The sequence below is a fragment of the Echeneis naucrates genome, chromosome 11 (assembly GCF_900963305.1).
Source record: "Echeneis naucrates chromosome 11, fEcheNa1.1, whole genome shotgun sequence".
NCBI classification, from domain to species: Eukaryota; Metazoa; Chordata; class Actinopteri; order Carangiformes; family Echeneidae; genus Echeneis; species Echeneis naucrates.
The window spans coordinates 1,367,258-1,392,326 of NC_042521.1; the positions used below are offsets into that span (position 1 = coordinate 1,367,258).

General features: G+C 42.1%; 8 gene segments (V, D, J or C); 7 read left to right on the forward strand and 1 right to left on the reverse strand.

The window, feature by feature from the left end:
- Positions 1–671: 671 nt before the first annotated feature.
- On the forward strand, positions 672–1,135 carry LOC115051391 (Ig kappa chain V region 3381-like). The segment is given in 2 exon segments: positions 672–723; positions 813–1,135. Coding segments are annotated over 2 exon segments (375 nt in total).
- A 3,747-nt stretch (positions 1,136–4,882) lies between these two features.
- Positions 4,883–5,416, forward strand: LOC115050771 (immunoglobulin kappa variable 1-27-like). The segment is given in 2 exon segments: positions 4,883–4,934; positions 5,024–5,416. Coding segments are annotated over 2 exon segments (378 nt in total).
- Positions 5,417–7,235: 1,819 nt separating this feature from the next.
- LOC115051117 (Ig kappa chain V region 3381-like) lies at positions 7,236–7,696 on the forward strand (the record flags this gene model as incomplete). The annotated part of the segment is given in 2 exon segments: positions 7,236–7,287; positions 7,377–7,696. Coding segments are annotated over 2 exon segments (372 nt in total), but the record flags the coding sequence as incomplete, so codon positions are not given.
- An 864-nt stretch (positions 7,697–8,560) lies between these two features.
- LOC115050966 (Ig kappa-b4 chain C region-like) lies at positions 8,561–10,379 on the reverse strand. The segment is given in 2 exon segments: positions 8,561–9,056; positions 10,266–10,379. A coding segment is annotated over 1 exon segment (252 nt).
- Positions 10,380–11,690: 1,311 nt separating this feature from the next.
- On the forward strand, positions 11,691–12,142 carry LOC115051486 (Ig kappa chain V region 3381-like; the record flags this gene model as incomplete). The annotated part of the segment is given in 2 exon segments: positions 11,691–11,742; positions 11,832–12,142. Coding segments are annotated over 2 exon segments (363 nt in total), but the record flags the coding sequence as incomplete, so codon positions are not given.
- A 404-nt stretch (positions 12,143–12,546) lies between these two features.
- On the forward strand, positions 12,547–13,256 carry LOC115051485 (immunoglobulin kappa variable 3-15-like). The segment is given in 2 exon segments: positions 12,547–12,745; positions 12,949–13,256. Coding segments are annotated over 2 exon segments (360 nt in total).
- Positions 13,257–18,159: 4,903 nt separating this feature from the next.
- Positions 18,160–18,638, forward strand: LOC115051302 (immunoglobulin kappa variable 4-1-like). The segment is given in 2 exon segments: positions 18,160–18,211; positions 18,301–18,638. Coding segments are annotated over 2 exon segments (390 nt in total).
- A 401-nt stretch (positions 18,639–19,039) lies between these two features.
- On the forward strand, positions 19,040–19,745 carry LOC115050668 (immunoglobulin kappa variable 6D-21-like). The segment is given in 2 exon segments: positions 19,040–19,229; positions 19,420–19,745. Coding segments are annotated over 2 exon segments (363 nt in total).
- Positions 19,746–25,069: the final 5,324 nt, after the last annotated feature.

The following is a 25,069-nucleotide window of genomic DNA, read 5'->3' on the forward strand; positions in this document are numbered from 1 at the left end:
TTTTATTCTTGTTTTATTGAATCTATTTTGGCCTTTTCTTTTAATTGCTGGTAATTTCCCTAAAAAAAAAAACACACAAAAAAAAAAAAAAACCAGATCAGAGGGAATAGTGACAGTGTGCAGGAAAATTACAGGCGTTAAATGACCTGAATGACCTTACGGATATGTACAAGTTCAGAACCATAAGTACGGCCTGCTCACTCCTCACTGAGCAGAGCCTTCCCTGGCTGCTGAGTTAGGATTGCTCACAGTTCAACTAGACAGTTGAAGTCAGTTTTAATGAGGACAAACATGAAAAACTGAAGGACGAAGGCAGTGAGAAATTCAGCAGAAATATGTTTTAATTCATCATGATGTTTCTTCATGAGAGACCAATACATGAAAGAACAGAGACAAAATGAAGAAGTTCAGATATTTCACCAACATTTATTACAACGAAGCAGTTAAATTAGACCTAAAACAGAAACAGGTTTTCTTTTCTATCTGAGTAGAAACTGGAAAGATGTCATAACACAGGAGTCCCTGTTGGAGTCAGTCAGCTCATTTCCATAGAGACACTTTGCATCAGCAGCACCATGCTCCAGTGCTCTGGGAGACTTTATAGTCCTGACAGTTGAAGACTGGAGGACTGACAGCTTTTCCTTCATCACAACACAACACACATGAAAAACATGACTCTGATCTCCGTCCTCATCTGGACTCTCCTCTGCTGCTGCTTCACAGGTAAAGTCCAGAGAATCAAACTCCTCTATGAACATCCGTCCCTCTGAAATGAAGCCCACAAAACCAGGTTTCTGTCTCTGTGTCCTCAGAGTCCAGAGGACAGGTCACAGTGACTCAGCCTGGAGCACTGAGCTCTGCTGTGGGAGGCTCCGCCAGGATCACCTGTAGGACCAGTCAGGATGTTTATAGCTCAAACTTCTTAGCCTGGTACCAACAGAGAGATGGAGAAAAACCTAAACTCCTTATTTACGCTGCTTCCACTCGAGTATCAGGGATTCCAGAACGTTTTACAGGAAGTGGATCCAACTCTGACTTCACTCTGACCATCAGTGGAGTCCAGACTGAAGATGCAGCAGTTTATTACTGTCAGAGTTTTCACATCATCAACAGTCAGGATGTGTTCACACAGTGAAAAAGTGTCGTACAAAAACCTCCCTCAGTCAGACTGAACAGAAACTGAACTGACTGCTGCAGCTGGAAGATACTGCAGAGACTGATACAGTTCACTGAGGACACACACACACACACACACACTGTTCATATTATTTCCCTCCTTCCATCTCTTTGGAAATTCATCTCCATCAGGCCTCATTAATCCAACTCATCATAAAATCAGCCTGTTTGCTGATGACTCCCTGTTATATATCACAGAATCCTCGTCTCCTCTTCATCAATAGATTCATCAGATCAGAGGTTAAAGCTGGATTTCTGCTTTCTTCCTCCTGTCCTGTTTGTTAAAATCCACATTTTGATGAAGAGGTCCACTGTGATTGGACATCAGGAGTCCTGATGGAAACATCATGATGTGTTGAGGACAGCTACACTTCACTGACTCTGTGTGTTTGCATATGTGTCCTGCCTCTCTGCTGCAGCCGTTAAGAGACCAGTGTTGATCAGTGTCTGTCCAGGCCTTTCAGAGACACCCACACAGCTCACAGCTAAGTCTGTTAGTCCAGGTCAGACCGTCTCTATCAGCTGTAAAGCCAGTTCAAGTATCAGTAGCAACCTTCACTGGTACCTTCAGAAACCTGGAGAAACCACCAAACTCCTGATTTATTATGCTACAAACCGTCAGTCTGGAGTTCCAGAGCGTTTTAGTGGCAGTTATTCAAACACAGACTTCACTCTGACCATCAGTGGAGTTCAGACTGAAGATGCAGGAGTTTATTACTGTCAGCAGGGTTCCAGCCTCCCGTTCACACAGTGATACAACGTCGTACAAAAACCTCCGTCAGCTGAAGAGGAACTGATCTGAACCAACAGCTGCTCTGAAACTAAACTGAATAAAGTTTTGAACAAAACAAATATTCCAAATGTGACACTCAAATATGAATCTTCACATAATTTAAAGTCAGTACTTGAAAGTGTTTCTTAAAGACATTTTTAATGTCGGACAGTTGAAGTCGTTTTTAATGAGGACAAGAATGAAAAACTGAAGACCTAAGGCAGTGAGATATCCAGCAGAAATATCAGTGAATTCATGAACACAATTGTTATGTCCTGATGGCAAGGGGTATCTTAGGACAAACAAGAAATACTTGTAGGTATAATTATCAAATGAGGTATTTTAATAAGGTAGCTCAGGTCACCAAAAATAAATTCTGACACATCTAAGGATGATATCAGAAATAAGAGGAAACGATCCTCTCAAAAACAGGACGGTTAAGTAAGAACGATTAACTAATTCTAAAACACACAAAACTCTGACAACACAACGTCAGTTGCTGTCTCACTTCAAAGCCCACTGTCTAACACACGGTCAGCTTGCTGTTTGCCACTTCACTGGTGCTGCTGCCTCACTGGCAAGAGGGGAGAGAGAGAGAGCCACTTTCCCTCTGCTCTTCTTATCCTTATGGGTCCAGCTGAGGGCAATCCTGCAATTAGCAGACACTCACACACAGACACTCCCACACAGGCAGACCTACAAAGAGGTCCGTAACAACAATGATATTTCTTCATCAGGACTGATGCATGAAAGAAGAAATCCCTCATGAAAATGTATTTAGGTCTGAACTTCAACTAAATGTTTGAAATCATGAAATAAAACAGCTTCTCTTCATCCTTCCATTCCCATCTTGTTTCTGCCTGCTCTCAGAGACTTCTGCTAAACACAGTCAGGCCAGACGTTAGTGGTTCAGTTTCAACATATGATATTATCCATTAGTTTTGTTTTCTAATCAATAAAACTGTTCAGAAGAAAATCTGACTCTGACATGAATTCCAATCCTGCAGCTCCGAAAATACTGAAGAAGGAATCTGATGGTGTCCAAGAAAAGACAAAACCCCAGAGATAAATATGTCGTATGGAGTGTAGGGGACAGATAGGGTGCTTCTGAAAAAAAAAAAAAAAGGGGGGATAGGGTGAATGAAGTGTGAGAGAGAAGCGCCGGGTCAAAGTATTACACTGAATGCTGCTCAAATCTTGATGGGTCCAGTGGACGTAAAAAAAAACAAAACAAAACAGAGCTGTCTTATTTTGGTAAATCTGCAATGTGTGGTTGTTTTGAAAAAATGCATGAATGTATGTTGATCTGCACGGCTGGGCTGAAGTGAATGGATGAGAGAGAAGTGCTTTATGATTGAGGGGAGACCGTTGGAAGTGAACAAATAGAGCGAGGTGTTTAGGCCAGGTTGTGGTTCAGAGAGGAAATCGTGAAGTTAAAGTAAAGTTAAAACGTTAAAGGAAAATGGTGAATGAACAAAGAGGAACGCCTCCAGGCTCCTCCTAGTCTATATTTCTAGAACATGCACTTCCACAAGAAGCAGCAGTCTGTAGCTCTGGTAGCTCTCAATATTTTTCACTAAATTTTACTTTATTTTTGTTGTATTTTTATTATTTTTTGTCAGTTACTGACGGATATTTCTGTGGGGAGAAGCGTTTACTCAAGAGAAGAGCTTCTTTCATGGAAAGTGGGCAAATCTGGAGGATACCACCCGATTCCAGCTGAGACAAAGAGGTGTTTTCTTGGTTGCCGTGCTGGTGCAAAGGTGAAGGCTAGAAAATGGAGAAATAAGCCCTTTCTACATTGATCGTCATGGGAAATGTTAACTCTCTGCCCAGCAAACGTGATGAGATGGAGATACTGGTGAAGACTCATGTGTTTTACTGAAACCTGGTTGGTTCCTGTGTGGAACTACCTGGCTTCACTCTCGTACGGATGGACAGAGACACTAAAGCTGGTGGAAAGAAGAAAGGAGGAGGACTGGCTTTATTACTGTCAAGGAGAAGATGTGCTGTCCAGATATTGAATTACTGGCAGTTGGTATGAGACCGTACTATGTACCAAGAGAATTCAGTCGTATCATTACAATACTGGTGCACATTCCAACCAAGGCAACTGCTGAAGTTCCATTTAAGTTCTCCAGGATACAGACTAAACAGATTTCAACTCCTGCTGACTGGATACTCACTCACCTCCCCATGTCTGAAAAATTTGTTGAGATTGTAGGATTCTCGGGAGTAAAGCAGCTAATTCCAATGACCGCTCCAGTGAAAACTGTCACAAATAATTCAAAAATCTAAGTTCCTATATTAGTGTCGAGCCAAACCCCAATCAATTTATTAGGAAGAGATGCATTGCGTAAATTAAGAATTGAAATTTGGTGCTCTCCTTTGGGAGTTTATGGTGACAAAGTCGGCCTGGACGATCAGATGTTGGTGAGAAAACAAACTGAAAGGGCTAAAGTTTATTGGTAGTTCTGTCTCTGACTACATTGTAAGTACAGCTGATGTGAATAAAGAGATTCCCCATCTGACACCTGTGTCCAGACAACCTTATTTCCTATTTCCCACATCTTTCCACCACAACAGGAGAAAACAACCTTTGTTGGAAAGCAACACCACAAGTCACATGGCAACAAAGAAATGAGAAAATGAATTAAACCAAGTTCTTCTAATCATTGAAAAAGAGAAGAACTGGTCAAAGAGCAAAGCTAAAATATTCAACACTCTTTATTCAAGCCGTCATAACAGTGTGTCAGTCAGTAACACTGTCAGTAACACAGGAGTCCCTGTTGGAGTCATCAGCTCATTTCCATAGAGACACTTTGCATCAGCAGCACCATGCTCCAGTGCTCTGGGAGACTTTATAGTCCTGACAGTTGAAGACTGGAGGACTGACAGCTTTTCCTTCATCACAACACAACACACATGAAAAACATGACTCTGATCTCCGTCCTCATCTGGACTCTCCTCTGCTGCTGCTTCACAGGTAAAGTCCAGAGAATCAAACTCCTCTATGAACATCCGTCCCTCTGAAATGAAGCCCACAAAACCAGGTTTCTGTCTCTGTGTCCTCAGAGTCCAGAGGACAGGTCACAGTGACTCAGTCGCCTGGAGCACTGAGCTCTGCTGTGGGAGGCTCCGCCAGGATCACCTGTAGGACCAGTCAGAATGTTCATGGCTCAAACCACTTAGCCTGGTACCAACAGAGAGATGGAGAAAAACCTAAACTCCTTATTTACGCTGCTTCCACTCGACCATCAGGGATTCCAACTCGTTTTACAGGAAGTGGATCAAACTCTGACTTCACTCTGACCATCAGTGGAGTCCAGACTGAAGATGCAGCAGTTTATTACTGTCAGAGTGAACACAACATCAACAGTCAGTGGGTGTTCACACAGTGATACAACATCGTACAAAAACCTCGGTCAGCTAAAGAGGAACTGATCTGAACCAACAGCTGCTCTGAAACACAAACACTAGAGGTCTGACTGTGACATATTCTCATTTGAAAAGTTTTCATGTTACCTATTGTAAATAAAACAAGTTCACCAGAAAAGCAGTTAAAGGAAAAAAGTAGAAAAACATCTTAAAATCTTTTGATTCTTTCATCATCATCTTCACAACAGGTTTCTTTAATCTGTGTATCTAAAGTCCGGTTTCATTTCATGTTTCATGTTTCTGACATGATTCTCCAAAAAGATGACGTGGTGATAGAAATGATAAAAACTTTCTGTAACGGGGTTGTTTACAAACCCAAACGCAGCACAAACAGCGATGGACAGTTGGTAATGACCTTTATTAGTGACCACAGCAGAAAAACAGACGGATGGAGGATAAGCAGGAACAGAAGGCCTGGGGGAATGTCCAGAGGTGGTGGATGAATTCAGGGGTCCGTTGTGTAGAGCTGTAACCAGGGCAGGGGAGCAGACCAGAGCAATAGATGCTGCCTTGAACTCAGTGGAGGGTCGCAGAAGGTAAAGTATCCTCAGGAGCAGCTCACCAAGCAATTCCAGAGACAGAGGCTGAAAACGTGCTCGGAGACAGGCAGGGTCGGCAACAGGGAGTCAGTCCGGAAGTGAGTGCTGGAGAGTCCTGCATGAAGGCTAAAAACAATCTGGCAGCTGGATGAGTGTGAGGCTGGAGTCTATATACAGGGCTTGATTGGTGGAGATGAGCTGCAGGTGGGTGAAGACAGATGTGTAGAGTAAGCTAATGAGGGGGTGTGGCTTGGCAGGCAGAGTGAGGCCGGGGCAGGTGGGTGGAAAAGTACTGAATGTGGAGCTGGGTGACAGAACTGGGACACTTTCACAGAATGAATTCATTTCTTATCGTGTTATTAAATCTGATCATAATACTGAAAATTATTTTATCCATCAAGATGAATTTGAAAATAAATTTCATCCAGCAGGACTCAGAATAAATATTCACACATTGAAATCACATTCATGTGATGATATTTTCATCTGAGCTTCATTTTTATTATTTTTACAAATATATTCATTCACCAAAGAAATACAAGACTTTTGTAAATTTATTTTTGTCATCATGCAGATTAAATTGATACCAAATAAAACTTTTTTAAATTCTGATATGAACCTTTAAGATTCAATCATCAGTTAAATTATCTGAATTTCTAAAGAGCTCATAAAAACTCCTTCACTTGGTTTTGTTCATTGAATGTTTTCAGACATTTCATCAATGGCAGAATAACTCTGATCATAAAGAAGAAGCATATGATCTCATTGTATGTTGATGATACTCAGATATTTTTGTCTAATTCCCAAAACTGGACTCGTTCTTTAATGTGAACAAAAGCTTCCATCTGTTTCCCAGCAGCATCTCTTCTTTTAGTCACAGATTGGTTCTTCTTACCTTCAGAAACTGTTGTTAAACACACTGTCAGCTTTGGCTTCAAGACTTAGTGGAGAAACTCTGACTCTGATGTGAGTGACAATCCTCCACAGAAATCTAATAATACAGAAGAAGGCAAAACATAATCCAGTGAAATGTTTCAGTTCAAGGAAATCTTTATTGTCTTTATCTTTATAGCAACAAACCATCTTTTTTTGTTTTTTTTTTAACAAAACTTCTTAAAAATAAGAACCAACAAATTGTGATGATCAGATTGATCCAAGTCCCTGTTGGAGTCAGTCAGCTCATTTCCATAGAGACACTTTGCATCAGCAGCACCATGCTCCAGTGCTCTGGGAGACTTTATAGTCCTGACAGTTGAAGACTGGAGGACTGACAGCTTTTCCTTCATCACAACACAACACACATGAAAAACATGACTCTGATCTCCGTCCTCATCTGGACTCTCCTCTGCTGCTGCTTCACAGGTAAAGTCCAGAGAATCAAACTCCTCTATGAACATCCGTCCCTCTGAAATGAAGCCCACAAAACCAGGTTTCTGTCTCTGTGTCCTCAGAGTCCAGAGGACAGGTCACAGTGACTCAGCCTGGAGCACTGAGCTCTGCTGTGGGAGGCTCCGCCAGGATCACCTGTAGGACCAGTCAGAATGTTAATGTTTACAACAACAACCACATTTTAGCCTGGTACCAACAGAGAGATGGAGAAAAACCTAAACTCCTTATTTACTATGCTTCCACTCGAGCATCAGGGATTCCAGAACGTTTTACAGGAAGTGGATCAAACTCTGACTTCACTCTGACCATCAGTGGAGTCCAGACTGAAGATGCAGCAGTTTATTACTGTCAGAGTGAACACAACATCAACAGTCAGTGGGTGTTCACACAGTGATACAACGTCGTACAAAAACCTCGGTCAGCTGAAGAGGAACTGATCTGAACCAACAGCTGCTCTGAAACACAAACACTAGAGGTCTGACTGTGACATATTCTCATGTTGAAAAGTCTGCTGTGTTAGAGAAACTATTTATTTAATTTAGTATGAAAGTATGAAAAGAGTATGAAAGATTTCCTCATTTCAAAATTCACATAGCAACGAAATGAAAAACTCTGACTTGACATCAAAAGTTATTAAACTTCTCATAGTTTGAATCTTTATATATAATAAAAACATTTAATGAACACAAAGAAAACCACACAAATGATGAACACAACTTCTGCACTCATATTGATGTTACAAAATCACCATCAAACACAGTCAACATCCCTGAGAGCTAATCCAGAACTGACACGAGTCACTGTGAGTTTCATGGACCGGCTGTTTCTATTCAGACGTCAGCAGTCGGACAGCAGACATTTAACGCTTTCACAAGAAAACACACTGAAGACAAACTGCTGATCAGAGCGTCTTTATTGTCATGAAATATGGAACACGTCAGCGTTACGAGAAGCAAAAAGCTCAATGAAAAGATATAAAAGCAAAGTTAAAGAGAAACAGAGACAGAGAGTTCCAAAGTGAGAGCAGAGTTACTGGATGTCTCTGTATGCTGATGATACCACACTTTATATATCTGATCCAGAGATGAGGCAGATTTCAATCCTTCAACATGAAACAATCAAATCTGACTCAATCATTTCATCTACAGGGTTCATTTAGGAGAAGAGATGAATCAGGTTTTATTTCAGGTCACTCAGAAAGTTTGACCATCTGTTGATGTTCGAAAAACTCCAGATGGACACAGAATTTATTTGATGAACAGATCTTTATTTTCTGAAATAGTGACATTACAAATGTTACAGAAAACTAGAAAACATATCTGAGAGAAAGACAGAAAATGAGAAAGAGACGAAGATGGCGTTACATGGAGCAGAATGAAACCAGCAGCAGAGACCAGCTCGGTTGGATCCAGACTAGGAACACTGGCCTTTACTCAGAGTCTCTGAGACCGCAGCCTGGGAGCCCTGGGTGGCCTCGCAGGTCACAGAGTCCAGGCTGGTCCACTGGTCTTTAGTGAGACTCAGGGTGCTGGTCCAGCTGTAGAGGCCGTCCTTCCCCACCACCCCCCGGCTCTGGTCCCCGCTGCTGCTGCTGATGCTGCCGCCCCGCCCCACCTTCCAGGACAGGGTCCAGCCTGAGGGGAAGCCCTTGTCGGCCAGGCACATGAGCGTGGCCTTCCCGTTGTCTTTGTCCAGCTCCTTCCTGGAGGGGGGCAGCACCCTCAGGGTGGGACGGGTGTCACCTAGAAGACACCAATCAGATTAGAGGACGGGGAGCGGACAGCTGTCAATCAAACAGCAGACACTTGGACACCTTGACTGTGTGAGAGCTGATTTAGTCCCTGAAGGAGTTTCTGTCAGATGGTTTTTCTGCTCCACCGGTCATTGACTCACACATTGTTTCACTTCCCTTTAAGAAGCCTCTCATGCACATCAGCACAGAGACAATCATCAGACAGTTTGAGCTGAAATATATCAAAGTACACTGGAAACACAAAAGATGATTTTACATTTCAACAGCTGCATTTTACCCTCGTCTATATCGCACTATTTCATGGAGACTTTTCTAAAAGACAAAAACTGTTTTTTTAGGAATCTCTTCAAAGTCCTGGTTGGTTTATGATGAAACACATTTAGGGATAAAACTATTAAAGCACAACAGTTAATCAGATCTACTGTGAAAAGCTCCAATATCACATAAAAACAGACGGCTGAATTTAAAAGTCAGACATAAACAAAGAGAAGCCAGCGACTTCAGAAAAGTTCAGTCACACTGTTCAGAATAACTTTAACTGAACGGCACAAAAGTTTCAGAGGGAAAGATGTTGCTGATTGTTGCTGTTTAATCTTTGCTGCTGCTCAGATTGTTCACATTTCACTAATTAACCGCAACAAGAAAAGAAAAGTTCAGAGAATCTGCTTCAAGTTCAGCTTCAGGGTCAAAGAGGAGAAACCAAGAAGAAAATAGAGATTTGAAAGAGTTTTAGATCAGACAAAGGGAAATTTACATCCTCTACAAATGTTCAGACACAGAAAAGGAGACCTGAACACACAAAACATTATTAATATTGAAGCAGAAACTTACTTCCAACATCCAGTCTGGTTCCTCCACCAAAAGTCAACCACAGTGATACAAACTCATTGAGCCGTCGTACAAAAACCTCTGACTGTACAGAGACACGGCTCTCTGAGTCTGACTGACTGAACTAAAACTACAAACTCTGAAGATGCTGCTTTACTTCACATTTCTGAAATAAGGATTCATCCTCTGCTTTAATATTTGATTTTCACAATTTATTTACAGAAAAATTACTTTTTACAATCATGCAAAAATGAAGTTGGTTCCAAAATAATCCTGAGAAAGCATCTTCTGTTCTTTACATGTTAAATATGAAGGAAGTAAAAAGAGAAGCAGCTGATGAATTAAAACAGTTCATAAAGAATTGACTTACTTCCAACATCCAGTCTGGTTCCTCCACCGAACGTGTTCCACAGTGATACAAACTCATTGAGCCGTCGTACAAAAACCTCTGACTGTACAGAGACACGGCTCTCTGAGTCTGAAACAAACAAACTCAACTAAATTCACCTCCAATATTTTGGCTGCCTGCCTGAGAAAGACTGAAATTCAATATAACACATTTCTGTTTCTTTACATCGGAAAGACTTTTGTAGAATTTATAATATGTGATAGAATTGGAAACAGTAACAGACCAAAAGTTGGATATCACCACAGTAGACACATCCAGTATCCTGAACAAAGAAATGCTCATAAATGATAGAAAAGACTTTTGCTGTAAAGAATAGAACATTTTTCTGATGTGAATGACTGAATGTCACCAGAACGTAAAGATCCTAAAACAAACAGTAAATCTGTCTAAAAAGGACGACAGAATATGTTGAAGTGTGCATTAAATGAAAGCTTTCAAATCTTTAATGTCAGCATAAACAAACACAAACACTCTGATCAAACTAGATTATATTGAGGGGAATCATGTTGATGTCATCATAAAACAGGCTGAAACTTTTCAAACCTTCTGTGTCCTCCACAACAATCAGCCATGACATCATGACCTCCTGACCCCACATGGATGGAGGACCTAAAGTTTCCCAGCAGGACATTGTCCAAAGCATCACACTGTCTGCACCAGCTGGTCTTCTTCCCACAATGCATCTTGGTGTGATGTCTTCCTCAGGTAGTGCTGCACACACACACACACACACACACACACACAATGTCAAAGAAAACCTGATCCATCAGACCGGACCACCTTGTTCCATGGCCCCGTGGTCCGGTTCTGATGCTCATACGTCCATTGTAGGAGGTTCTGGTGGTGGACTGGGGTCAGCATGGACACCCTGACCGGTCTGCAGCTCCACCACAAACTGTGATGGTCTGTGTGTTCCCACAGCTTTCTGTCAGAACCAGCATGAACTTCTTCAACAGGTCTTCTGTTGGATCAGACCACACGGTCCATCAATGGGTCCTGATCCAGGACCATGTGGTTCAGTGGTTTTCCTTTCCTGGAACACCTTGGTAGGTCCTGGCTGCTGCAGAGAGGAACCTCCCACAGAGCTGCAGTTTGGTTTTCATCAAAGTCTCTCGAGTTACTGAAAAAAATATTTAAAAAAATATATAAAATTATTATTTTTTATTAACTTTTTTTTTTTTTTAACTTCTTAAAAATAACAACCAACAAATTGTGATGATCAGATTGATCCAAGTCCCTGTTGGAGTCAGTCAGCTCATTTCCATAGAGACACTTTGCATCAGCAGCACCATGCTCCAGTGCTCTGGGAGACTTTATAGTCCTGACAGTTGAAGACTGGAGGACTGACAGCTTTTCCTTCATCACAACACAACACACATGAAAAACATGACTCTGATCTCCGTCCTCATCTGGACTCTCCTCTGCTGCTGCTTCACAGGTAAAGTCCAGAGAATCAAACTCCTCTATGAACATCCGTCCCTCTGAAATGAAGCCCACAAAACCAGGTTTCTGTCTCTGTGTCCTCAGAGTCCAGAGGACAGGTCACAGTGACTCAGCCTGGAGCACTGAGCTCTGCTGTGGGAGGCTCCGCCAGGATCACCTGTAGGACCAGTCAGAATGTTTATAACTCAAACTTCTTAGCCTGGTACCAACAGAGAGATGGAGAAAAACCTAAACTCCTTATTTACGCTGCTTCCACTCGACCATCAGGGATTCCAACTCGTTTTACAGGAAGTGGATCAAACTCTGACTTCACTCTGACCATCAGTGGAGTCCAGACTGAAGATGCAGCAGTTTATTACTGTCAGAGTTATCACTACATCAACAGTCAGAATGTGTTCACACAGTGAAAAAGCGTCGTACAAAAACCTCCCTCAGTCAGACTGAACAGAAACTGAACTGACTGCTGCAGCTGGAAGATACTGCAGAGACTGATACAGTTCACTGAGGACACACACACACACACACACACACACACACACTGTTCATATTATTTCCCTCCTTCCATCTCTTTGGAAATTCATCTCCATCAGGCCTCATTAATCCAACTCATCATAAAATCAGCCTGTTTGCTGATGACTCCCTGTTATATATCACAGAATCCTCGTCTCCTCTTCATCAATAGATTCATCAGATCAGAGGTTAAAGCTGGATTTCTGCTTTCTTCCTCCTGTCCTGTTTGTTAAAATCCACATTTTGATGAAGAGGTCCACTGTGATTGGACATCAGGAGTCCTGATGGAAACATCATGATGTGTTGAGGACAGCTACACTTCACTGACTCTGTGTGTTTGCATATGTGTCCTGCCTCTCTGCTGCAGCCGTTAAGAGACCAGTGTTGATCAGTGTCTGTCCAGGCCTTTCAGAGACACCCACACGCCGGCAGCACCATGATGATGTCACTGACTCTACTGCTGGCCACCCTGGGGCTCCTTGTTCAGGGTGAGACTCTCTTCTGAAAACTGGGCTTCAGGATGCAACCGGGTTCACCTCAGTGATGTTCTGCTGACTGAAACGAGCAGCGTTGACCTTCTTCCATCTGTTCTCCGTGTTAAAGAAATCATCCTCTTCTGTTTGGATGTCCATCATCTTTGTCCAAGCTGGATTTGTCTCAATGACCTTCTCCTCTTTTTCATGTTTTCCAGGTTCATCAGGAGAAATCACCCTGACTCAGTCTCCTGGAGCTAAGTCTGTTAGTCCAGGTCAGACCGTCTCTATCAGCTGTAAAGCCAGTTCAAGTGTCAGTAACGACATTCACTGGTACCTTCAGAAACCTGGAGAAACCCCCAAACTCCTGATTTATTCTGCTACAACCCGTCAGTCTGGAGTTCCAGAGCGTTTTCGTGGCAGTTATTCAAACACAGACTTCACTCTGACCATCAGTGGAGTTCAGACTGAAGATGCAGGAGTTTATTACTGTCAGCAGGATTACAGCTTCCCGTTCACACAGTGATACAACGTCGTACAAAAACCTTCGTCAGCTGAAGAGGAACTGATCTGAACCAACAGCTGCTCTGAAACTAAACTGAAGAAAGTTTTGAAAAAAAAATATTCCAAATGTGACACTCAAATGTGAACCAATCACATAATTTAAAGTCAGTACTTGAAAGTGTTTCTTAAAGACATTTTTAATGTCAGACAGGTGAAGTCGTTTTTAATGAGGACAAGCATGAAAAACTGAAGAGCTAAGGCAGTGAGATATCTCTAAATGTCGAACTCCACTGTAATGGGTGAGGTTTGGACCCAACAGCAGCACCAACAAGACCAGCTAGATTGGTAATGACTTTTATTGTCAGCAGAAGCAGGTAAATAAGCACAGTTCAGTTCAAAGGGGAAATGGCATTCCTTAAGGGGCTTGGGGGGAAATCCGAGGGCCCAGAATGAGGCTGTTGATGAGCCAGCAGTACTCAGCAGAGGGCAGGTCAGAACCAGGCAGGGGGCCCAAGAACCAGCAGGTAAGTTGACACAGGAAACACTCACGAGGAAACTGTCCCAGCGATGATCAATGGAGACACCTGGAGAAATCACATGCTGCAGCACTGGAGGTGGAAGACTCAGAGCAGCCCTGTGAGCAGGCAGACAAAAGCCAGGAAGGGGCAAGGCAGATTCTTGGTCACAAACAGAAGGGCTGAAGTATTTACCAGGGCAGAGACAAGGCGGGTAGGTCGGGAGCAGGCAGGGTCGGAACCGGGTCTTGCATGGGAACAAAGAACAATCTGGCAGTGAGTCTGGAGGAGAGTGGAGCTTTTAACCTGGCTTGGTTGCTGAGGAGCTGCAGCTGAGTGAACAGGTGAATGGAGTGACTGACGAGGTTGGTGTGACTGGCAGATTGGGTGAGCAGGAGAGTGGTGAGTGGAAAACTACTGGAGGCAGGTATGTATGGAGGACAAACCATGACATCCTCTGCATTTCCATGCGCCCCTTTCTATCTCCCCAGAGAGTTTGGTGATATCATTGTCTGTTCAGCATATATTCCCCCCAGTGGTAAAGCTGGCAAGGCCGCCAATATTATATCTGACTGTGTCTACTCCCCACTTCAGCGCTCCCTTTTTTGTTTTAGGTGACATGAACCACTGCAAGGTAGAGCCAGCCTTACCAGGGTTCCAGCAATATGTTAAACACACAACAAGGAACACATAGGTACTGGACAAATGCTTTGTTAATGAAGGGGGGTACTACAGGTCTAAAGTTCTCCCTCCAAAAATTCACACTTATAGATCTGTTGTGATGATTATTAATTCTGCCACAATGATTTCAATGAAACTTTAAAAAGGTGGCTGAAATTTGATTCATAACTTATTTCTCTTTATCTGTTATTTTATCAAAACAAATAATGAAAATCAAAGCTTCATCTCCACTTTAAGGACGGTGTGGTATCACTGTGTGCAGATGATACAACACTATTCATGAAAATGTATTTAGGTCTGAACTTCAACTAAATGTTTGAAATCATGAAATAAAACAGCTTCTCTTCATCCTTCCATTCCCATCTTGTTTCTGCCTGCTCTCAGAGACTTCTGCTAAACACAGTCAGGCCAGACGTTAGTGGTTCAGTTTCAACATATGATATTATCCATTAGTTTTGTTTTCTAATCAATAAAACTGTTCAGAAGAAAATCTGACTCTGACATGAATTACAATCCTGCAGCTCCGAAAATACTGAAGAAGGAATCTGATGGTGTCCAAGAAAAGACAAAAACCCAGAGATAAATATGTTGTAAGGAGAAAACTATCTTTGTTGTAAAGCAACAACACAAGTCACATGACAACAATGAAATTAGTAAATAAATTAAACCAACTTCTTCAAATGATTGAAAAAGAGAAGAACTGGTCAAAAAGCAAAGCTAAAATATTCAACACTCTTTATTCAAGCCGTCATAACAGTGTGTCAGTCAGTAACACTGTCAGTAACACAGGAGTCCCTGTTGGAGTCAGTCAGCTCATTTCCATAGAGACACTTTGCATCAGCAGCACCATGCTCCAGTGCTCTGGGAGACTTTATAGTCCTGACAGTTGAAGACTGGAGGACTGACAGCTTTTCCTTCATCACAACACAACACACATGAAAAACATGACTCTGATCTCCGTCCTCATCTGGACTCTCCTCTGCTGCTGCTTCACAGGTAAAGTCCAGAGAATCAAACTCCTCTATGAACATCCGTCCCTCTGAAATGAAGCCCACAAAACCAGGTTTCTGTCTCTGTGTCCTCAGAGTCCAGAGGACAGGTCACAGTGACTCAGTCGCCTGGAGCACTGAGCTCTGCTGTGGGAGGCTCCGCCAGGATCACCTGTAGGACCAGTCAGAATGTTCATGTTTGGAGCAACAACCATTACTTAGCCTGGTACCAACAGAGAGATGGAGAAAAACCTAAACTCCTTATTTACGCTGCTTCCACTCGAGAATCAGGGATTCCAGAACGTTTTACAGGAAGTGGATCAAACTCTGACTTCACTCTGACCATCAGTGGAGTCCAGACTGAAGATGCAGCAGTTTATTACTGTCAGAGTGCACACATCATCAACAGTCAGGGTGTGTTCACACAGTGAAAAAGCGTCGTACAAAAACCTCCCTCAGTCAGACTGAACAGAAACTGAACTGACTGCTGCAGCTGGAAGATACTGCAGAGACTGATACAGTTCACTGAGGACACACACACACACACACACAGACACACACACACACACACTGACTGATCAGTGTTGAACTATTAAATCCTAAAATATAAATGAATATGTTTTGTCAGATGTGGAAGTTTCCACTCTGAATGAAATCAGCAGTTTCTTGTGATAGCTGCTGATGTTCACACACTCAGACACCTTTTAGTATCAATCACAGTAAAATCTGCCCGTATGCTGACGACATCATATGATACATCACAGAAATGTTCAACTCACAGTGAGTGAGTCCATCATCCAATCAGACATGGAAAAGTTTGTTTGTCATTTATTCAACGGTTCATTAACAAGGTCACTTCACATTCACAAGCACAGAGGTCGATGAACCAAATTCTATTAAAGAGGCAGACTTTTTTAAATATCTTTTTTTTTATTATTCTATCCTGTTTCCTTGCTTCTCCTTTTGACATCAATATTTTAAGCAGTGAAAACATAAATTCACGACTCTCCCCACTAACAGAACGGCCTCACATTGCTCCATGGGCAGTGACCAGTTCTGTAAAATATCATCATGGAATGTCCGAGGCCTGGCAGATTGGTCAAATCAAAATAAGTTATGACTAGGCTTAAACAGCTGGTACCTAACATTGTGTTTCTTCAGGAGACGCATTTGACTTCAGGTGAGGTTATCAGGTTCAGAAGAAGATGGCAGGGACAGATATTTACTGCTAATTACTCATCCCATGTTAGGGGTGTGGTCATACTAAGTCCATCCCCTTTCAAAAAAATACCACCACTTTGGACCCCGGGGGAAGAGTTATCATTCTACAAGGTCATTTATTTGGCCAACAACTTAATTTAGTTCATGTCTACAGCTAGAATACAGACGATCCACAATTTTATAACGACATGTTTCAAACACTTTCATCATTAAGAGGGAAATAATTATGGTGGGGACTGTAACTGCACATTGAACCTCAATATTGATCAGAATGTTAATCAATACTCTTCCCACAATCAATCTAGGAAAGTAATCCTATACTTTTTGGATGAGTTGGGCCTGTGTGATGTCTGGAGGGAGTTGAACCCAGATAAGAGAGAAGTCTCCTGCTATTCAACAACACATTAAGCATATTCACGACTACTTTTTTGATTTCTAGGACTTCACTTTTTTATGTTGAGAAATGTTATTACAATAGCATAATAATTTCTGAAAGTGCCACAGTGTCTATAGAATATAATCCTTCCAAAGAATTCCACGGACCTCCCCGATGGAGATTTGATACCAAGGACAGAAAGAGGGGGGGGTTGTGCTAGCCATTTGCAACAGTGTGGGTGTGTGGGGGGCAGGGGGTGTCTGAGAGGTGTCAGGAGGTGAGCTGAACCTGTTAAAAAACTGGTTAAACTGGTTTGAGTCCATGCTGCACTCTCTCCTGCTCCTCTCTGTCTCCAGACCTGAAAGCCCTTTGCTTCTCGTTCAGCAGTGCCTTCAGGTCGCTGGTGATCCACGGCTTGTTGTTGGAGAAGCAGCATATGGTTCGGGCTGGCATGGTGGTGTCCTCACAGAATCTGATGTACTCAGTGATGCAGTCAGTCATGTTTACAGAAAAGTTGTGATTGATCAGAAAAACACGCAAAAAGAGCAAACCAACAAATTAACGAAAGTTTACACGAAAAACGACGAGAGCTGCGGCTACAGGCTGCCACTAGAACGGCAGCATCTTTTCATCAAATGTAGATCAAATGGGTTTATCAGAGAACCTTACGGTTCACACAGTCATACAAATATACAAAAACCTGCGTCAGCTGAAGAGGAACTGACAGTTCAACTGGACAGTTGAAGTCAGTTTTAATGAGGATAAACATGAAAAACTGACCGAAGGCAGTGAGAAATTCAGCAGAAATATGTTTTAATTCATCATGATGTTTCTTCATCAGAGAACGATACATGAAAGAACAGAGACAAAATGAAGAACTTCAGATATTTGACCAACATTTATTACAATGATACATTAAATTAGACCTAAAACAGAAACAGGTTTTCTTTTCTATCTGAGTAGAAACTGGAAAGATGTCATAACACAGGAGTCCCTGTTGGAGTCAGTCAGCTCATTTCCATAGAGACACTTTGCATCAGCAGCACCATGCTCCAGTGCTCTGGGAGACTTTATAGTCCTGACAGTTGAAGACTGGAGGACTGACAGCTTTTCCTTCATCACAACACAACACACATGAAAAACATGACTCTGATCTCCGTCCTCATCTGGACTCTCCTCTGCTGCTGCTTCACAGGTAAAGTCCAGAGAATCAAACTCCTCTATGAACATCCGTCCCTCTGAAATGAAGCCCACAAAACCAGGTTTCTGTCTCTGTGTCCTCAGAGTCCAGAGGACAGGTCACAGTGACTCAGTCGCCTGGAGCACTGAGCTCTGCTGTGGGAGGCTCCGCCAGGATCACCTGTAGGACCAGTCAGGATGTTTTTGTTTACAACAACAAGTACCAACTTTTATCCTGGTACCAACAGAGAGATGGAGAAAAACCTAAACTCCTTATTTACTATGCTTCCACTCGAGTATCAGGGATTCCAGAACGTTTTACAGGAAGTGGATCAAACTCTGACTTCACTCTGACCATCAGTGGAGTCCAGACTGAAGATGCAGCAGTTTATTACTGTCAGAGTTTTCACTACATCAACAGTCAGGATGTGTTCACACAGTGAAAAAGCGTCGTACAAAAACCTCCCTCAGTCAGACTGAACAGAAACTGAACTGACTGCTGCAGCTGGAAGATACTGCAGAGACTGATACAGTTCACTGAGGACACACACACACACACACACACACACACACACTGTTCATATTATTTCCCTCCTTCCATCTCTTTGGAAATTCATCTCCATCAGGCCTCATTAATCCAACTGATCATAAAATCAGCCTGTTTGCTGATGACTCCCTGTTATATATCACAGAATCCTCGTCTCCTCTTCATCAACAGATTCATCAGATCAGAGGTTAAAGCTGGATTTCTGCTTTCTTCCTCCTGTCCTGTTTATTAAAATCCACATTTTGATGAAGAGGTCCACTGTGATTGGACATCAGGAGTCCTGATGGAAACATCATGATGTGTTGAGGACAGCTACACTTCACTGACTCTGTGTGTTTGCATATGTGTCCTGCCTCTCTGCTGCAGCCGTTAAGAGACCAGTGTTGATCAGTGTCTGTCCAGGCCTTTCAGAGACACCCACACGCCGGCAGCACCATGATGATGTCACTGACTCTACTGCTGGCCACCCTGGGGCTCCTTGTTCAGGGTGAGACTCTCTTCTGAAAACTGGGCTTCAGGATGCAACCGGGTTCACCTCAGTGATGTTCTGCTGACTGAAACGAGCAGCGTGGACCTTCTTCCATCTGTTCTCCGTGTTAAAGAAATCATCCTCTTCTGTTTGGATGTCCAAGCTGGATTTGTCTCAATGACCTTCTCCTCTTTTTCATGTTTTCCAGGTTCATCAGGAGAAATCACCCTGACTCAGTCTCCTGGAGCTAAGTCTGTTAGTCCAGGTCAGACCGTCTCTATCAGCTGTAAAGCCAGTTCAAGTATCGGTAGCTACCTTCACTGGTACCTTCAGAAACCTGGAGAAACCCCCAAACTTCTGATTTATTATGCTACAACCCGTCAGTCTGGAGTTCCAGAGCGTTTTAGTGGCAGTTATTCAAACACAGACTTCACTCTGACCATCAGTGGAGTTCAGACTGAAGATGCAGGAGTTTATTACTGTGGACAAAGTGGCCACAGCTTCCCGTTCACACAGTGATACAACGTCGTACAAAAACCTCCGTCAGCTAAAGAGGAACTGATCTGAACCAACAGCTGCTCTGAAACACAAACAGTCCGCCAGAGAATACCTTTTACAATTTTATATTCTGTGGTGCCTTTTTTTGGATTAATTTAATTTGCTATACATCAATACAATCCTTAGATTCCAATTTTTAATAAAGTTTATTGACCTTTGTCCATATTAACTAAATAAGTTGTTACAAAATGCAATAAACCACAAAAAAAATCTTTTTTTTAAACACATATTATTACAAATATAAAAATGACATCTGTATTCCTAAAAATTGTAAAAGTACAAAAGTTGCACAAAATCCTTTCAAACCACAGCAAATTAATTTTGTGTGTTCATTGCTTAATTTGTGAGGTAAACTAATTTTATAAACTGTACAAAACACAAAAATAAAATGAACATTCTGAACAATATACAAGAAGATGACATGTTCATTAAAATAAACTGTTCATAAGAATGCAATCCAGTGTTGATGTGTGGTTGGTACTTCTGAGCATAAATGTCTTCAAATAAGACAATTTTCATCCATGAAAAGTACAATTAATAAAAATAAATGAAAATCGTTTTATTGAGTTCAACATCATCAACACTGCACACATTGTGTTAGAAGTTTTCAGCATGACAGTAATATATGAATTCTTCATATTTTCCATGAAATTCTTTCTGTTGTATATTAGTAGTATATTATTTTTCAATACATTCCACATCAAATCAAATCAAATCAGATTTATTTGTATAGCACCAAATCATAACAAAGTTATATCAAGGCACTTTACATATAGAGCAGGTCTAGACCAAACTCTTTATAAATTTATTTAAAGAGACCCAACAGATCCCCCGATGAGCAGGAAAAACTTCCTTTAAGAGGCAGAAACCTCGAGCAGAACCAGGCTGGGGGGGCGGCCATCTGCCTCGACTGGTTGGGTTGAGAGTGGGAGAGAGAGAGAGAGAGAGAGAGAGAGACAGACAGGCATTGGGGGGGGGGTGTAGGCAGGAACATGTTGCTGCATGAAGTTCATGGAGTTGAGCTGTAATACAGAATTAATGAAATATGGGACCAGCAGGTGTTGCAGGAACATGGGATGGAGATGAGTCACCACCTGCAGGATGAGGACAGGGAGAGAGAGGAGAGGAACTGGGAGAGACAGAGACTTTGGCAGAACATGGTTAGTAAATGCAGTATGAATGCTTAGAACTGGGTGAAACTGTTTTTTTTAAGAAGGATGGTTCTTAACAGCGCATGCAAGGGGGAGGAAAGGAGAGAGAAAGAGGGAGAGAGGGTGACAGGGAGAGAGCGAGAGAGAGAGAAGCTCAGTCCTTCCCCCAGCAGCCTCGGCCTACAGCAGCATAGCTAAAGAGTAGAGGACTTTAGTAATTTTCAACACCAGGCTTAAAACGTTCCTGTATGACAGAGCTGATAGTTAAAAAGTTAAAGAGTCCGCCCCCCAGACCGATGCTGGAAGTTGGTTCCATAGAAGAGGAGCCTGATAACTGAACCATCTGCCTCCAGATTTACTCTTGGAGACTCTAGGAACCACCATTAAACCTCCATCTAGAGAGCGGAGTGGCCTGCTAGGACAGTAAGGAACTATGAGCTCTCTGAGATACGATGGAGTTTGGCCATTAAGAGCTTTATATGTTAAAAGAAGGATTTTGAATTCTACTCTAAATTTTACTGGCAGCCAATGAAGAGCAGCTAACAGGAGAGATATGATCTCTTTTCCTAGTTCCTGTTAATATTCATGCAGCAGCGTTCTGAATTAACTGAAGGCCTTTTAGAGATTTGTTTGGACATCCAGATAGTAATGAGTTACAGTAGTCCAGCCTAGAAGTTACAAATGCATGGACTAGTTTTTCTGCTTCATCCTGAGAAAGGATGTTTCTGATTGTCCTAATGTTTCTCAGGTGGAAGAAAGCTGCCCGACTAACTTGTTTTATGTGAGGGACAAAGGACATGTCCTGGTCAAAGGTTACTCCAAGGTTTCTTACAGTGGAGCTGGAAGCCAAAGTGATGCCGTCCAGACTGATGAGATGATTAGATAGTATTTTTCTGAGTTGCTTAGGACCGAGTACAATAACTTCTGTTTTGTCAGAGTTGAGAAGTAAAAAGTTTTCAGTCTGTAAGACTTTTATGTCTTCAAGACATGCCTGCAGTCTGACTATCTGAGTGACTTCATGGCTTCATTGATAGGTACAGCTGAGTATCGTCTGTGTAGCAGTGGAAGTTGATGCTGTGTTTCCTGATAATGTTGCCTAGAGGAAGCAGATAAAGCGTAAAGAGGATTGGTCCAAGTACTGAACCCTGCGGAACTCCATGACTGACTACAGTGCATGAGGAGGAGCTGTTGTTTACATGAACAAACTGATGTCTATCTGATAAGTAGGATTTGAACCACTTTAGTGCAGTTCCTTTAATTCCAATTTCATGTTCCAGTCTCTGTAGTAAAATATTATGATCTATGGTGTCGAATGCAGCACTAAGATCTAGAAGGAGAAGTATGGAGGCTGATCCATTGTCTGAGGCCATTAGAATGTCATTGGAGACTTTAACCAGCTGTTTCTGTGCTATGATGGGCTCTAAATCCTGACTGAAACTCTTCAAACAAACTGTTCCCATCCAGATGCTCGTGTAGTTGTTTTGCTACAGCTTTCTCAATGATTTTAGAAAGAAATGGAAGGTTCGATACGGGTCTATAGTTTGCCAAAACATCTGGATCAAGATTAGGCTTTTTTAAGCTGGGGTTTGATGACCGCCGTCTTAAGTGCCTGAGGTACATAACCAGAAATAAAGTCAGATTAACCAAATCTAGAATGAACGGCTCAATTACATAAAAGATCTCTTTAAAGAGGCCAGTTGGTACTGGGTCTAATAGACAGGTTGACGGTCTGGATGATGAAAATATAGAAGCTAGCTCTGAGAGATTCAGAGGTGAGAATGATTCCAGATGTAAAAGAGGCGTCGCAGCTGATTCAGCAGTTGCCGTCTTCAGCAGTTGCCGTCTTCAGAAGGGGATTTTTATCTAACGTAGGCAAGAGCTGATAAATTCTTTCTCTGATCGTGAGAATTTTGTCGGAAAAAAAAGTTAATAAAATCATCACTGCTTAGAGCTAAGGGGATCACTGGTTCAACTGAGCTATGGCTCTCTGTCAGCCTGGCTACAGTGCTGAAGAGAAACCTGGGGTTGTTCTTGTTTTCTTCTATGAGTGCTGAGTAATATGAACTTCTAGCACTGCGGAGAGCTTTATGTTTTTAGGCTCTGTGAGACTCTTCTGACTTACTGGAACGCCAGTTTCTTTCTAATTTCCTTGATGTCTGCTTTTAAGGCACAGATTTGGTAACTATACCAGGGAGCCATCCTCCTCAGATTGAATACTTTCTTTTTGAGAGGGGCGGCATTATCAAGATTTGAACGCAGTGTGGCCATAGTGCTAGTCACAAGGTCATCAACCTGCGTATGGGAGAAATCCTCATTTGAATTTAGATATGGCATTGTTGGGAATGATGACCAAATGTTCTCTTTAAATTTAGCCACAGCAGCTTCAGATAAACATCTTCTATAGCTGAATTTATTCCTCAATGCTGTGGAGCCCATTAAAGTAAACTCAAATGTTATAAGGTAATGGTTAGACAGGAGAGAGTTTTGGGGAAGAATTGTTAGCTTGTCAATTTCAATGCCATAAGTTAGAACAACATCAAGGATATGATTGTAGAAGTGAGTGGGTTCATTCACATGCTGGGAAAAGCCAATTGAGTCTAGTAGGGAAAGAAACCCAGAACTCAGGCTGTTGCTTTCTGTCAGGCCGGGACTCAAACAGGACTCAGGAGCAGAGGTTTTGTCAGTCACAGACTTTATTCTTGGTAGCAATGACCTCAGAACCGAGTGAATAAAGGAAACCAGGCTATGAAACCTTAACTGTAGCAGGGAGTCACGAGGGAAAAAGGGGAACAACACAAAACTCTCCGTAGGGAGGAAAACCTGACTAAACAAAAGAAAACTCACTCGCGCTATTAAGCGGAGGATCAAGGTAACTCTATAAAAATGTATAAAAACTCAAAATCACTCTCGAGGAGGAAAAACACAAAAGCTATGAACATTAATCTAAATAACAGATTGTACAAACAAAAAAATCGCTCATATAGAGGAAAAACAAAAGGCTATTGTTGAAAACGAGCTAACTCAGATATATAAATTTACAAACAAAAATTCACTCCGTAGAGGATCAAAGGCTTACGCAAGGAGACGAGGACTGTGGCTTGGACGTACGCTGGTGTGAGACATGAAATGACGACACACTGGCACAAGACAAGGGAAAGACAGGCTATTTAAAGTGTGGGGGGAAAATGGGGAACAGGTGGAGACAATCGGTAATCAGCAGGACACACCGGAGACATGAGGAAGGGCAAGTGTTCTGAAACGAGAGGAGAGTTAGGCATTTCAAAATAAAACAGGAAATGACGAGACAGTGAGCCCAGACAAGACAACCTCACCACGGTGTGACACTTTCTACATCAACATGTATACTGAAATCTCCCAGAATAATGATTTTATCTGTACTGAGTACTAACTCTGATATAAACTCAGAAAACTCTGATAGGAATTCTGAGTACGGACCAGGTGGACGGTATACTGTAACTAACAGAACTGGTTTTCCACCTTTCCAGTCCGAGTGGGAAAGACTAAGAGTGAGGCTTTCAAAAGACCTGCAGCCAGATTTTGGTCTGGGGTTGATTAATACATAATATTCTATCCATGAAGAGGAGGCGGACTGAGTGTCCTCTATTTTGGAAAACAAAATATGGCCATCCTAATATTTTCCATACTTTGCTCTAACTCAACACATATATATATACAGTATATGTGAGGGGTCTATCCCTTCAGCAAGGTTGGCTTCATCTCCCCTGTTAACAGAATCCAGACCAGATCAGTGGTCATCTTCACCATCTTCACCTGATTCCATAATTAGCATGTAAAACTTTTTAGTGCTTCCACGATCCATAATTATGTGTGTGGGAGTGTGTATGGACTGTGTGGTGAGTCTGGTGTGTGTGTTCTGTGTGTCAAAGTGTTTTTAAAAAAGAGCAAGAATCCAGATACTGTATGAGCGAGAGTGACTACGTCAAATGTGAAATGGGATCGCTGGCGCTCCCTCCAGTCTTAACGGGTCAAAATCTTTTCATTTTTTCATCGTCATCATCTTCACAACAGGTTTGTTTAATCTGTGTATCTAAAGTCGGGTTTAATGAGCGTTTCATGTTTACGACATGATTCTCCAACAAGATGACGTGGTGACAGAAATGATACAAA